General features: G+C 49.5%; 1 protein-coding gene across 1 annotated transcript; it reads left to right on the forward strand.

Moving 5' to 3' along the window:
- Positions 1-6,210: 6,210 nt before the first annotated feature.
- On the forward strand, positions 6,211-11,744 carry MB (myoglobin). The gene is made up of 3 exons (XM_065665123.1): positions 6,211-6,390; positions 9,957-10,179; positions 10,870-11,744. The coding sequence occupies exons 1-3, from the start codon at positions 6,296-6,298 to the stop codon at positions 11,014-11,016; spliced, it is 465 nt and encodes a 154-aa protein (XP_065521195.1). The 5' UTR covers positions 6,211-6,295; the 3' UTR covers positions 11,017-11,744.
- Positions 11,745-14,025: the final 2,281 nt, after the last annotated feature.

The following is a 14,025-nucleotide window of genomic DNA, read 5'->3' on the forward strand; positions in this document are numbered from 1 at the left end:
ACCTCAGTTCCTTGATCCACTTCGTTTCACACCCTCCTAAAGAGCTGCACAAGCATCATGGGGTGGGGGAGGTTCTGCTGCCATTGCCTCCAAATCCAGCTTAAAACCACACACAGCCTCCAGTGCTGGTACCTTGAAGGGCTACTTGCCTGCCCACTGGGGCTGGGCAAGGCAATTTGCAGCTGTATCACCCAATTTCATCACGAAGCAATGTGCTCTCCCAACCCTTTTTGGGAGCCTGAGAGCACACAGCTGAGCTGAGCACTGTGCCTGGTTAATTTCTGGTTGTGTTTGGTTCATTCCTTTTCCTTGAGGAGCAGCTCAGGGCATGTGAGTCCCAAGGAAGGGTGGGCTGTTGGGTGCTTGCTTGCACAGTGGCTCAGCTTCCTCACCTCTGATGCTGCTCTTGCTCTCATCTTGGCTGTGCTGAAGTTGCTGCTGCCTTCTCAGGCATGTATATGCCTCCCCAGCAGCACCCAGCCATGCCCAGAGCACACCCCACTCTCTTACAGGGCAAAGCACCTTGCAAGGTGCCCCTTGCACCTGTATTCCCAAGGCATCGCGAGCAGGGCGATGAGGACCCTCTGTGGCATAAGGCATGGTGTGGGAACAGCCGGCCCTTCCAACTGCCTGGATTTCAGTCTAACCTGATTTCGAAACCCCAGCCTCAGCCACACCGCAAGCATCTCTGTTACAGCTTCCTATGTGTAGCTCTGAGCTACAGAGTTCAGGGTGTCAGGCAGACACATAATACTGCATGGATGCTGATTGCCTGGCTTTTTTTGCCCATATGTGTTTTTACGGCCCTTGCCTTTTCCAGCTGTCCCCTGGCAGGCTCTAGTTACAGTAATTTGTTGGTTGTGAGGGATGAGGGAGGAATTGTCCTCTTGCTTTATTATTTCAGTAAGTAGTGCACAAATCCCTGTGTGCCATTATGGAGTCACGAAGTTTAATCTACCTGAAGGGACTGCTGTATGCCACGGTTCCTTCATGCCTTCCCACTGACTCCTAGACAAATCCAGGGTCTCACAGGTATAATCTATGTTCTTACCTCCATAAAGAGAATCTCTTCCCTTTGCCCCTGGGATGGGCAAGCCTTTAAAATCTGCCCATTGTTTTCTAATCGTACTCCCCCTTCTTTTAACTGCACTCATAGTTCCCCTCAGAAATCTTCAGCTCTTTTGTGCTCTCATTTCCCAGCCCTTCCAAGGAGGTTTGCATCCCCAGAGAGAGCTCACGCAGCCTCGGAAACAGCCTCAGCTTCTGTACTGGAGCCTAAATATTCTGGTCCTAGGCTGCCCTGCTGCTTTCCTGCTTGTTCTCACCCTGAAGCCAAGTACTGGCCTGCAGTAAGTGCCCTGCTTAGCCCAGATACACATCCAGGTGTTGTGCAGTGTCCCATATACCATGAGATGCCTGGATGACTGAACAGGAGCTGTGGGTCATGCCTGCATTATGCTATGCATCTTCTGGAAAAAGAAAATGACTGAGTCATACAGTTGCCTGCCTCACAGTCACTGAAAGCTGGATCCTGTGAGCAATGAAGTGAAGGTAATGCTACCTCTGACTTTATGGCACAGGGCATGATCCATGAACAGATCCATGCCAAGATACTAGTAAGTATATACCACAGCTCGGCAAGCTCACAGCCCAAATCTTGTCCTGATGCTGAAATCTCCTCCTAATCCTTCCTCTTCCTTTTAGGCAGTCGCCTTGGGTCACCTCTCAGCTGCTGAAATCCATCAGTGTGTGGGAGCCCTGCCTGGAGGCACTGCTAAGAATAGTGTTTAAGTGCCAGGGGAAGAGTTGAGCCTGGAGTGGATTTGGCCACTGCCACCACCAGTTCTCCACCTTGTTTCCTACAGGCAGTGGAGGCTGAGCAATGCATGCGGCTTCATATAATGGTGCTCTTTTGCGACAGTCCTCTGATCCTCTGAATACTGAAATCAATGGCAAAGCTGCACAAAACTCAATGCTCTTGCCTTGCTATGCATATAAGATCCTGTTACTATTGCCCTTACCTGTCTTGCTAATGCTGCTGGAAGCACAGGTTCTCACCTGCACGGACTGAGCTGCAGGCTCCCGAAACAGAGTGCAAATGAATCCCTCAGAAGCAGTCACGTTATCAGCTAAATGCCATAGAAACCACAGCTGCGTTACGGAGGGCCCTTTCCCTGGCATTATGCAATAGGTAATTATGTAAGTTCTCATTACATAATAACATTCCCAGCTTTTTTCAGAGTGCCGGCCTCCCCCGACAGCTCCCCTGGCAGAGTGGCATGTACCATGTTTACGTCATGTCATGTCACGTCATGTCACGTCATGTCATGTCATGCTTTATACAACCCCAGGTCATAGCAGAGCCAGGGCCATCGCCACCACCGCTCCCAGCGCACGACCCTTGGCTGCTCTCAAGAGGTTTTGTGTTGTGGGGGAAAAGGCTCATTGAAAAGACGTTATTTGGTCAACCCCCCCCCCCCCGTTTGTCCCTCTGAGCTGTTCTGTTGTGTAAGCAGATAAGATGGCTTGGGTTGTTTCTTGAGGAAAATGGAGTGGTTTTCGGAGCATCTCTCTCCTCCTTGCTGGAAAGTTTACTTCACGAACTTACTTGAAATGAAAAGAAAAAACCTATTATTTCTGCTAGTGTCTTTCTCTTGTGTGTACATCTCCCTACTTGAAGCAGGTCTGGCTGCAGGGTAGACAGGGCTAGAAATCATTGGTGACTCGTTATATTAACTGCCAAGGCAATGCGGGGGACTGCCGGGCCCTCTGATGTTCACTTTACAGGCTGGGGTTGGACTTACCTCTTCTCTGTGGTCAAACAGACTTTGAGCTGGACCCTCCCTGTGGCTAGTGTGTGATTCCTACTGTGCATCTCTTCTCCACCTGGGTGTCTGTGCCATGTATTAATAACCACCAGACAGCTGCTGTTTCTAAAACCATACCCAAGAACCAGTCCTTGCTCTTTCACTGGTGCGTTTGTGGGCTGAAGCAAGTCTTAGAACTTCTTTGATCCTTCATAAATAGGGAAAGCAAGCATCTTTTCCGTTACTGAGATTACGGAATGGTCTAAATCCACTAATGCCTGTAGAAAGATTTGCTGCCTGTTGAGGGAGGAGCAAAGCAGAGGTGGGACTGTACCCACTGCTCTGCCAGTAATGTCTCTTCCACTGCCTGCTGCACCCATTAGGTGGGTGGTCCTTTCCTAAGCACCTTTCGGTAACATTTTTGGGTAGATCCACGAAGCCCCTAGGACAGCCTTCCTCCTTGGGAGTACTGCAAGGCTTTGCTATGGCTGTCCGACGGGATCTTCTTCTGCTCCAATCCCACCACCAGCGCTCAAGGCTGGCGGTTTAGGTGCAGCATCCTCCCCATGCCAGCAACCTGCTGCAGGGCTGGGAGCAAAGCTGCCCGGTGACTCCAAGGCCCTGCTGTGGAGGAAAAGACACCGTCTCTATGCTGCACAGAGAAAGAGCTCCTTACAAAGAGTTCTGCCATCTGCCACACAGTAGCAGAGTGACCCTGCATCGGGACTCTGCAGTCCTGCGCGTCCCAGGGTCACGCCCCTGCCTCCGAAATTTGAGGGCTACATGCTGGCCCCCTCCCCGAGCCTCCGAATCCCGGGAAGGGGCTCGGATGTGGCCTCCAGTCCCCGTGGCTTTGTCGCCCGTGGCCACTAGATGGTAGCAAGCCCTGGCCGACGGAGCGGGGCTGCTCCGGCGCCTCCTGCACGGCCAGCGGGAGCCTCAGGCGGTCCGTGCGCCGGCTGGTCCCGTCCCACCCGGAGGCTTTGCAACGAGGCAAAGACAGCGCCCGCATCACGCTGTGATGCGCCCCAAAACGTGGTCAAAAATATGGACGGTGCATCTTATGCTGCTCTAGCGAGAGTGCCTCCGGTGTGGGTGCAGACACATGGGAGGCAGCATGGCTCTGCTGTGGCCAGGGCTGTTTGAAACAGGTTATTCAGTCACCCGGCACTTTTTAAAGGGGCATCTGATCTCTTGGCTCTCTGGAGTTTACATCTATTGAGAGGATTGTGCAAGTGATAGATTTTGCCCCGAGGGAGAGAGCAGAGGCCTGTAGATACTAAAATGTTACGTCCTTTTTGCCGCTGCAGGGTTGAGGCTCAGTGTGGTGTGCCATAAAGTTTTTAGTATTTCTGTAGGCTATTTACTTAAGCTATAGGAAGGAGAGCTTATGATTTAATTTTATTGCTACTTCACCTTAATTAAAAAAAAAGCAATATGGAATCCCATACTCTTTTTAAGCCTTATGACCGTTTAACACTAATGTCCATACCCGGACTGCTGGCTTCACCAACCCTGGTTAAATCTGCAGGGAGCAGAGGGTCACTCAACTTCAAATGAAGTTATTATGGCAACTGAGTAGTTTCAGCTTGGGGAATATGACGGAGCTCGGTGCATAAGCAGCAGCCTCTCGTGTACCAGGAGCACATTTCTGTCAAGTCTGAAACGGGTGTAAAACAGTAAGGTCAGTATTCAGGATCCTGCCCAATGTCGAGCCTGGGATGGTGCTAATGCTTGTCTACTGCTGTAAGTACTTGAAGAGGGAGGCTGCAGGTATGTGATCTCTCCCATCTTAGCACTGTACTGTAGAGAACATCACGAGGAATGAGCTCTCTTCCATCTGTTTAGCTTAGTTTGGGTAATTGGCGTGGCCTTGTGTTTGCAGAGGTAAATCAGGATGAAATCTTGGCACTGGAATGTCTAGGACTTGGGTTTTTTTTGGCTGTAAAGCAAACTAGTGTGTAGAGAAGAGAGAAAAGGGGGGACTTGCAGGTTGACTCTGACAAGAGTCTTGCAACATGTAATGGCCAAAATTCCCATACCTCTAGGCTTGGATACCAGTGGACACCTCCATTTGCCTTTTACCACTCTTCTTACACAAACGATTCCCCTTAAACGTGTGTGTTTGTGAGGGGATGGTGGCTGTGGGCCTCCATCCTCCTAGCTGCTCGTTTCCCTTTGCATATGGCACTTCTTTTCCCTTGCAGGGCTGGAGCAGGGAGACTGTTCCCACATTGCAGAGTGGATGGGCGCAGAGGCAGCGATGCACCTCAGATCCTGCAGCACGGGTAGGGACAGTGGGGTTGCATGTTCTTCTTCTGGGCCCCAAGAGCAAGTGTCTTCAGTGCTCAGCTGACATTTCCCACCTGCCAAGGCCTGCAGCATGTGCCCCTTTGGACACATCCAGAGGTAGGTACGTGCTTTAGGACAGCAGCACTAGCTGGGCTTTGTTATCAGGCTGTGCTCTGACTGCGGTCACCCCCTGGAAGGGACTAATCACCCTGCTGGTGTGCCAGGCCATTATCAGTCCTGATGTGGCTAAAGGAGAAAGGCTGGGACATGTCCTGAAGCATACCCACATTGCTTGTCAGCCCGGTGGCTTTTCTTCCCAACACTGATACTTGACTTGACAGAGGTAGCCAGAGACCTTAGCTGCTGGCTGGGTGTGTGTTGAGTGAAGCCCTGCTGTGGCTTTGTATCTCTGGCCTGCCACAAACCCTCCTGGCTCAGCTATAGGTCTGTTGGCTCCAATATCCAGGCTCAGCCATCAGCTAATCCTGGATGCTCCCCAAAGAGACAGGCAGAAGGACCCCGGCAGGTAGATGCAGGGTAACTGGGTCCCATATAGCTTTTATCTACTTCCTCCCTGCTGCAGAGGCTGGGGTCACTTTGAGTATGGTTAGCGCTTAAGGACGTGTCTCTTCTAGCTCTGTGCTCTTCTCTGTAAGTAAATGGTGTGTGTTACCCCAGGGAAAAAGGAGAGTGAGATCAGCATGGGAAAGGAAAGGCCTTTGGAGCAACAGAGCCGATGCTAACAGCTGTCCTGGCCTTTTCTCCTGCTTGCCCTTGGCAGGCCAGGGGAGAGGGGGTAGGGTGGCCTTGCAGATGACAGTGCTCTACAGGAATCTCCTGCCATACAGCTTGACACTGTCTCTGGGTCCTTGTGAACCTGGGACAGGCTCCTGGCACTGTGTTTCAGCGGTGCCCTTTCTGTCTAGAGTGGGACATGTGCCAGTCCAATACGAAAAGCAGAAATGATGCCATCAGTGGCACCCACAATAGCACCTGACCCAAAATAGTTTCCTAGAAAAAAATAGGGAGGCTGATTAGGTTAGACAAGCCTGAAAGAGAGCAAGACGTCCAGCTGACGATTGACAGGTGTAGGTCTGTGAGCAGGGGCTATAAATCCCACGGGTGAGCTCTCCAGACACCCTTTGGGGAAAGGCAAACGGCTGTGGGGAGCACTTGGGACCTGACTTCAGTGAACCATGGGGCTCAGTGACCAGGAATGGCAGCATGTGCTGGCCATCTGGGGAAAGGTGGAGTCCGACGTCGCTGGCCATGGGCATGAGATCTTAATGAGGTAGGCAAGAAGCTTCGGTCTTAAGAGTAGAGCTGAGAGCTCCTGATGAGAGACCAAGGAAGGTGTATGTTTAGCACGGAGGCTTGTGTTTGGCAGTGTTTGTTTCAACCAGCTTTGTTTTCTTTGTTGTAGGGTGGTGTTTTTCCCATTGCTATGGTTTCTGGGTTAAAAACTGTACAAAGTGGCTGTGCTTCTGTCTCTCCGTCTGTCTGTGTGTGCAACAGCACACCAGTGATGCTTTCAAAAGTTGGTGGGACTTTGTCACTCTCTATTGCCTCTGCTGGCAAAGCTCTGCTTGGATCCTCATTGCTCAAGCACCATAGCAAGAAATGCTAGAGCAAATTGTGTGTCCTGGGCCTTCAGATGCTCTGCAGCAAGGATGTAGAGAGGCAGGGAAGGAGAGGAGACGAAAATCACCTGCCAATGATTTCAGTAAAATTAACTGTGAAGTACATGAATGTTTCCCTCTCCCCAACTTAGTCTGACCTGCCAGAGCCCTGCCCAACCTGTTCTTTGGCCAGAAATCTGGGTGGTAACACTTGTCCACTTCCCAATAATGCATTTGAGGTCTGGTTGTGAAGCAAATCACATCCTTCTACCCACTTCCCTCCTCCATGATTCTGGTGTCAGAGTGGGAGTGCTCAGAGGTCTACATCTCAGAGGACCCCTGCACCCATGCTGTCCTTGTGGTCCTGGCCCCCCATAAGGGGAACATTCCAGGCACCAACAACAAGTCACAGAAATGCAATCTGGAAGGGATCTCAGGGATATGGAGTTAGAAACATCACTGGGTGTCATTGGAGCCTGTCCTTAAAGACCAGCAGGAATGGAGATTTCAAGGATACTCTCTCCAGGTCTCCCCCTCAGCCTGTGCACAGTATGATGTGCTGGAAGGGTACAGGTGCTCAGGAGAGCAGTGGGGATATAGCACCCATTTGGGAGGTTTCCCAGGCTAAGCACAACTGAAGGAGCACACACTACCAGGGAAATCCACTGAAAAACTCTGAAAAGCTTTTTCAAAGTTGAGCCAGAGCAGTGGGCTGTTTTATTTACCTCCTTTATCATGGCCTAGTTTAGCTTGAAGGGAAAGGAGAGATGGGGCAGCCGGGTGGCAGTGTGATGGCTCATGAGGTCCAGAGCAGGCATGCTGCAGGGGTAGCAGGAACCTGAGCCCTCCCCACCAGTTTGTCTCTGTGAGGTGGCTACTTTGGCTCCGGAGGTGCCACAAGATAGTAAAAGCAGTTTCTAGCTGAAAAGGCTAGAATCATTTTTCTTACAGGTATTGCAGGAAAGAGCATGGCATTAAATAAACAGATGACACCCCCTTTCCCTGTGACTTTGTGCTCCCCAGCCAAACCAACCCAGATAATTTCTTATTCCTTCAAGGGGTTTCTGAAGGAAGAGAAAGGCAGCAGCTCTTAGTTTAGATCTGTGTCTGCACGTGAATTGTTAAAGGCTTCTTAGGTAGATGTCACATTCTGGGTATATGCTTAGAAAATGCCTATTGAATTAGATGTCTTCCAAAGGAAACAAAAGAATACTCCTCGGAAGAATTTTCAAGTGTCTTGGGAGTATATAATCTTTGTCAGACACAATTCAGGCATAGCCAGACACAGTGGAGGGAGATTTTTAGGAGTAACTGCATCCCATTCCAAAGTGCAAGGCTTTTTTCTCTCTCTGGGTGGCACACAACTTGTGTTATGGAAAGATACAGGAGAAAAGAGAAGGCTGATGGTGGTGTGCTCAGCACCTGGTAGAGTACAGAGGTCCTTTGAAATGAAACACCAGCAAAGACTGGTCTTTGGTCCAAAGATTGGACTCCTCTACAGAATCTTTTTGCTGCAGAACCCCCTGTGTTTTCCATGTGCTTGAGATATTTGTTGGTGTAGTTTTGCCTATACTCACATGATACAGTGGAGAATCTGGCCCTCATGGCAACTTACTTAAGAAGAATGTCCAGTTCTAGACGGGACACAAGTCACAGCACCCTCTCAAGGGCAGAGCAACCGTGCAATCACTGTAACATGAGAGGGAAGGTAGTTTCATGGCTGAGGCCCTGGGCTGGAGCTCCAGACACTGCTTCAGGTAACCTGGGCAAGCCACTTCACACATGTGAGCTGCAGGGTCCTGGCTGTAAAGACATACTGCTTTTTCTGGTGCTTCAGGTGGTTGTATTATGCCCAATCAGGGGGTGTAATACCTGAAGATAGACTTGTGCAAAGGAGCTAATGTCTCCTAACACCAAATTATTAGACTTCTCCTAATAATCAGGACAGACAGTATCCCCTTTTCACCTCAACCCTGGCAGGGAAGAGCGAAATTTCCTACTACTTTGCTTGCCAGTGGTGTCTGCATCCTGTCTCCTAGGAAATGCAACAGGGAGGAAGCACTAGGGACAACTTTAGTCTGTCTTTTAGCCACTCTTCCACCTTCTTGGTTTCATTTCCATTTTTGGATCAGAGTGCCTATGTATAGGACTGCATGGCATGGCACCAACATGCCTGAAGGTTGTACGGTCTTGTTACCCATTTACTCCCAAGGACTCTCTGAGGTGCTGTGGTTCTTGATGGACGAACTACACTGCTGGTAGCTGGGCCGAGCTGGGGGCTGGGAAAGAGGGAAAAGGAACCAAATGTCTCTGTGTCTGCAGTCATAGGGTGGGAACACAGTAAGCTGTCCCATTCACCTGATATTCAAGAATACTTTAGCTCCAGATGTGAGGGACATGAGGTTGGGAACTGCTCCCTTTTTGTGTGTGTGTGTGTACAAGAAGGCTCTAGAAGTCTCTTTTCCTGCAGAGATGGGCTGGGGCAGAATGTCCTGGTGACAGCCAGGGGTCTACGGGTTGGCTCCTCAGCAATAGTAAGTCAACAAAGACAGATGGTTTTGTTTCTCCTTCATAGGAATGCGAGAACTCACCTCTCAGTACCACAACCAACCTTGGCTCTTCTCTCTATCATAATACAGCTGACATAACTCAGGGGACTGGTGCCTAAGAGTTAGCAGAGCTATATATATATATATAAAAAATATGTTCTGTCACTCTAGCTGGACATGTTCAGGGCAGTGTCTCTCACAGCCAGAGGAAATGGAAAAAGACAACAGTGATCATGTTTAGGACATGTAAGAGGATGGGATTAAAGCAGAAACAATACTCAAAGGGAGGTATGTCAGGAGCTTCTGCTCCCTGAGCCATCATTAGCAAATGATAAAAAGCAGCCTGTATAAAATAAATAGAAATTTCTGCACATAGACTGTCATCAGGTTGTGGAACAACCTACCAGAGGAAGGATGAAAAACACTTAAACCAAGTTCCGAGTAGGGTCAGATGTTTCCCTGGCTTATATACCTGCTAAAAGGAGTGATTGCGAACGGTGGTAATTTGGAAAGGATGTGAAGTGTCAGAGTTCCCAGATTAAAGTAGCCTCTACTAACAGGGACTAGGTAAGAGGGAAGAAAGAGGGTTATCACACCTTTGTCTGAAATACCTGGAGCAGCTGGACCTCAGTTACAGCCTGGAAGACAGCTCTCTCAAGTCTCACAAGTCCCTCTACTTTTGTTCACAGACTCTTCCAGGACCACCCTGAGACCTTGGATCGCTTTGAAAAGTTCAAAGGCCTGAAGACCCCTGATCAGATGAAGGGCTCGGAAGATCTGAAGAAACATGGAGCTACTGTCCTTACCCAACTGGGCAAAATCCTGAAGCAGAAGGGTAATCACGAGGCAGAGTTGAAGCCCCTGGCTCAAACCCATGCAACCAAGCACAAAATCCCTGTCAAATACCTGGAGGTATGAAAAAGGGCAGGGAGCCTTCTTGTCTGATGTGTAGTGAATGTGTGCAAGATGGCTACGTGAGAGTTGCCCTTTATGTACTGATGGCTAGTTGGACTTCAGTGAGCTCTCCCTCAAGTCCACTGTCTCTGTGTACAGGCAAGAGGAGGAATGGAAAGGGCTCATGGTATGTGAGTGGTATGTGACTATCCAAGTTTAGATTTCCCATTCCAAACACCACATGAAGTCTGACCAACCCTTGACAATAATAAACCAGCCTATGCAGCCTCTGTATGCCTGGGAAACTACATTACATAAGAGCTGCCAGTGACTGGATACCAGGGACATACTGTTATAGGGTAAGCCCTGGGGGATCTATGGGATACCAAGACCCTCAAAAGTAAGTGTACCAACACAGGGCATGAATTTTCAGCCTTAATGGATTAGGCAAAGAGTGGGAAGGTCCATGATCTACTCAAGGTCATGAAGCAGATCAGTGTCAGAGCTAGGAATAGAGCCCAGCTCTTCTGCCCAGCCAAGCTCCTTGCATGCTAGACCTCACTGTCTCTCCAGAGACTGTGGGAAGGGCTATTGAATTAGCTTGGAGGTATTTCCAGGCTCAGCAACCTATTTCCTAGTCTGGCTTTTCTGAAAATAAACCCTGAGTGTCCCTTCAGCTTTTCTCTCTCTCTCGTTCCTTCCTCACAGTTCATTTCTGAAGTCATTATCAAGGTCCTTGCCGAAAAACATGCTGCAGACTTTGGGGCTGATTCCCAGGCTGCAATGAAGAAGGCCCTAGAGCTGTTCCGGAATGATATGGCCGCCAAGTACAAGGAGTTCGGTTTCCAGGGTTAACGCATACGCACAGAGGAACACCACGATGGAGGCGTGTCCATGCATCTTAGAGTAGCTTCCCCAGCACTGTTTTGGACATCTCACAATTGGCCATCCAAGATCTGTGGGAAAGCTTTGATGAGAGGCCAAAAGTCACTCCAGGCAGTGTAGAGGCACTCAGAATGATATTCATCATAAACCGTTGTTTCCTGGCTTCATGTATACAAGAGAAATAATCTGCTTCCTTAGGAGAAATAATGTAAGGGATTATCTGTGAGCTTCTGCCTACCCTACCCCCTTTTTCTTTCTCCCTCCTCAAAACCCAGTCTCATCTGAGAGGCAAATGGCATGGCCAGAGGTAAAGGGATGTGGAGTAACAAGGGGAGTGTTGGAAAGTGTAGTGAATGAGAGAGTGAAGGGATGACTCAAATGGCATGAAAGGGATGTCAGGATGGGAAGCAGGGGCACAGCATCCCATTCCTCCCACAGGTGAGACTGTTAGCAGGTTACTGAGAGAGCTTCCAGCACAGTATTACCTTGCATTGTGGGGGTGAATTCAGCCAGTCATTCTCCAGTGTCTGCTAGCTCGGAAACTTGTATTAGTTGTTAAACTCACGTTAGCAAAACTAGGAAGAGCAGTACTCCCTGCCATCTGTAGGTTTCTGGTAGCTGCTGCTACGCATCTGAAGTTCTGTTGCACTGGGAAGTCAAGTATGTGTTTCTCAGAAAATAAAAATTCCTGCACCAGTGTCGTGTGTTTGCTCCTGGCTTTATAGGCACACCGGTGAGAAGTGGGAGAAAGGAGAAGGCGTAAAGGCGTCTTGTATACGTACCCAGCTGCAGTGTCAGTCCATGACTTGAGTGGCACTTGGCATCTGTCTTAGCCAGGGGACTTGGGGCACTCAGATGTCACCATGGGGTCATGACCTGGTTACGGGACTTCACAACGCAAAGCAGCAGCATGGACTTGGTGCCTCAGAGCTGACTAAGGCCAGGCCACTCGTATAAGGGGGAAGGTGGCAAGGAAAGGCCCTTTGCTTATTTATGGGGAGGTAACATGCGCAAGTGGCCTTGGGTCCCAGGAGAGCACAGTGTGTTGTTCCCCCCAGGCAATGGAAAGCAGGGCCAATTAGCCCAGGAGGAAGGCTGCAATGGCAGTGTATGCTCTTAAGATCCAAGCTTTAGCCTCTGTGCCATTTTGCATTTTTGCTGAGGTGGGTTTACAGATGTATACCCACGTCCTGTAGGGGAGCTTAAGGAACAGACATGGCGCCAAGGCACCTACGTTTGCCTGCTGCCCTCTCCCCATCTTGGTACCAGAATGAGGTTCAAGTAACTTAATTTTACTGGGGTAGGAGAGGCTAAGGGCCATGTTGTGCTAAGGCTGCCCAAGGGTCAGCCAGAATTGGTTGGAGTCTGAAAAGGGATTTAACTGCAAAGTCTCGACCTGACACTCAGGTTCACAGTGGACTAGCTCAGTCTTTGTGAACCATGCAGTTTCTCTGGCTAGACATAGCTGGAGGGGCAATTATACACCACAGTGAGCACTGGGGTCCTTCTTCGCTTCCTCCATGCACAACATCCATCTCAGGGCCTCAGCAGTACGCTGCTGCAGTCTCTTCTAGCATATGCACTCAAGTTGTCTCCATGCAGAAAGCAAGGTGGATGAGCAACGTGCTGTCTTTCTGTGTATTTGCACAGGATTGAGAGCATTCATGGCAGGGTTGCATCTTGGCACAGCAGCAGGAAGCTACAGAGGCAAGCAGCTGGGTTGTGGCCAGGGGAAATGTGTGGAGTAGACATGGCTGCTCTATTCTGGTAGGGAGAAAGTAATGCACCTTATCTCACAGAGATAATGCAAAGGGCAAGCACGAGAAAGAAAAATGAGGTGCTCAGTACTGGGAGCTACTAGGAGGGTCTGGTTCACAGCACTCCTTGCTACACTGTGTGCAGCAGAGACAGAGGTGGAGCCACCAGCTCCCCTAAATTCTGAACCAGCGTGATCTGCTATGTCTTGGATCAGGGCAAAGGCCACAAAATTTCAGACTCTGAAAGGAGAAGGAATAAATTCCTTCCCAGAAGGGAGCATCTCTGATTTCTTGCTCTTTACAAATCCTCACTTTACCTCTGGGAGCTTGTTTGGGGTTTCAACCTTTCAGAGAGGGTCACAAAAGCATACGCTGTCACCTAGATGAAGTTACAGCCAGGTGGTCACTGGCTAAAGCAACTTGCTTCATCTGACTCCAGTCTAGTCTGTCTGCCTTTGAGGGCAGGGCAACCTATTTAATTAAGGTCTAGGATTGCCTGTCCAACACAATAAGATTTCCTGCCAGTGACAACACGCTCTGCTTTAGGATTAACATCTCTGCTATAGCAGCTGCCTCTGTCAGTCTGAGTGGGACTGGAGTCGTGTCCTGATATTTTTATATAGGGTGGTGTGGTGGAGGAGAGAGGGTTTGCATGTATGTTTTGTCTAGCTACTGGTTATTAGGTGTCTGGAATAAATGTTGGTCCATTGGGAGCACTAAGCCTTTACTCTGCTAGCCTTACCCCACTGTGTCAGTGCACTAAGGACCATCCTTAAATCTGTGCTGGTCAGATGAGGGCCCTGGTACAGGTTTTCTAGTTGTACCTACAGCCCAGTGAAGATGGGCGAACTGAGACGAACCAGCAGGTTCAGATACCAGGAACTGTGGAGGTATCTCCAGCAGGCTCAGTGGGTTGGCATGTCTGTGGTGAAATCCATGTTTCTGCACCTTTGCTACTCTGGGTACCGAGTATGCCCTTGGCTGCAGTCCTGACATAGAGTAGCAATATATGTAATTCCTGCACAGTGAGTGTTTAAATCTCTAGGAACAGCCCCTCGTAGGATAGGGGTAGTTTCCTAGAGGAAAGGGGATGGTGGGGAAAGGGTTTTTCAGGTCAAGTATGTATTGATTCAGCATTTTTGTTGGAGTCACCCTCTCCACTGTGCTATTAGTACATGTAGATTTTCTGGTTCATGTATGGGACAAAGTCCCCTAGTAGAGA

The sequence above is a fragment of the Lathamus discolor genome, chromosome 1 (genome assembly GCF_037157495.1).
Source record: "Lathamus discolor isolate bLatDis1 chromosome 1, bLatDis1.hap1, whole genome shotgun sequence".
In the NCBI taxonomy this organism is placed as follows: domain Eukaryota; kingdom Metazoa; phylum Chordata; class Aves; order Psittaciformes; family Psittacidae; genus Lathamus; species Lathamus discolor.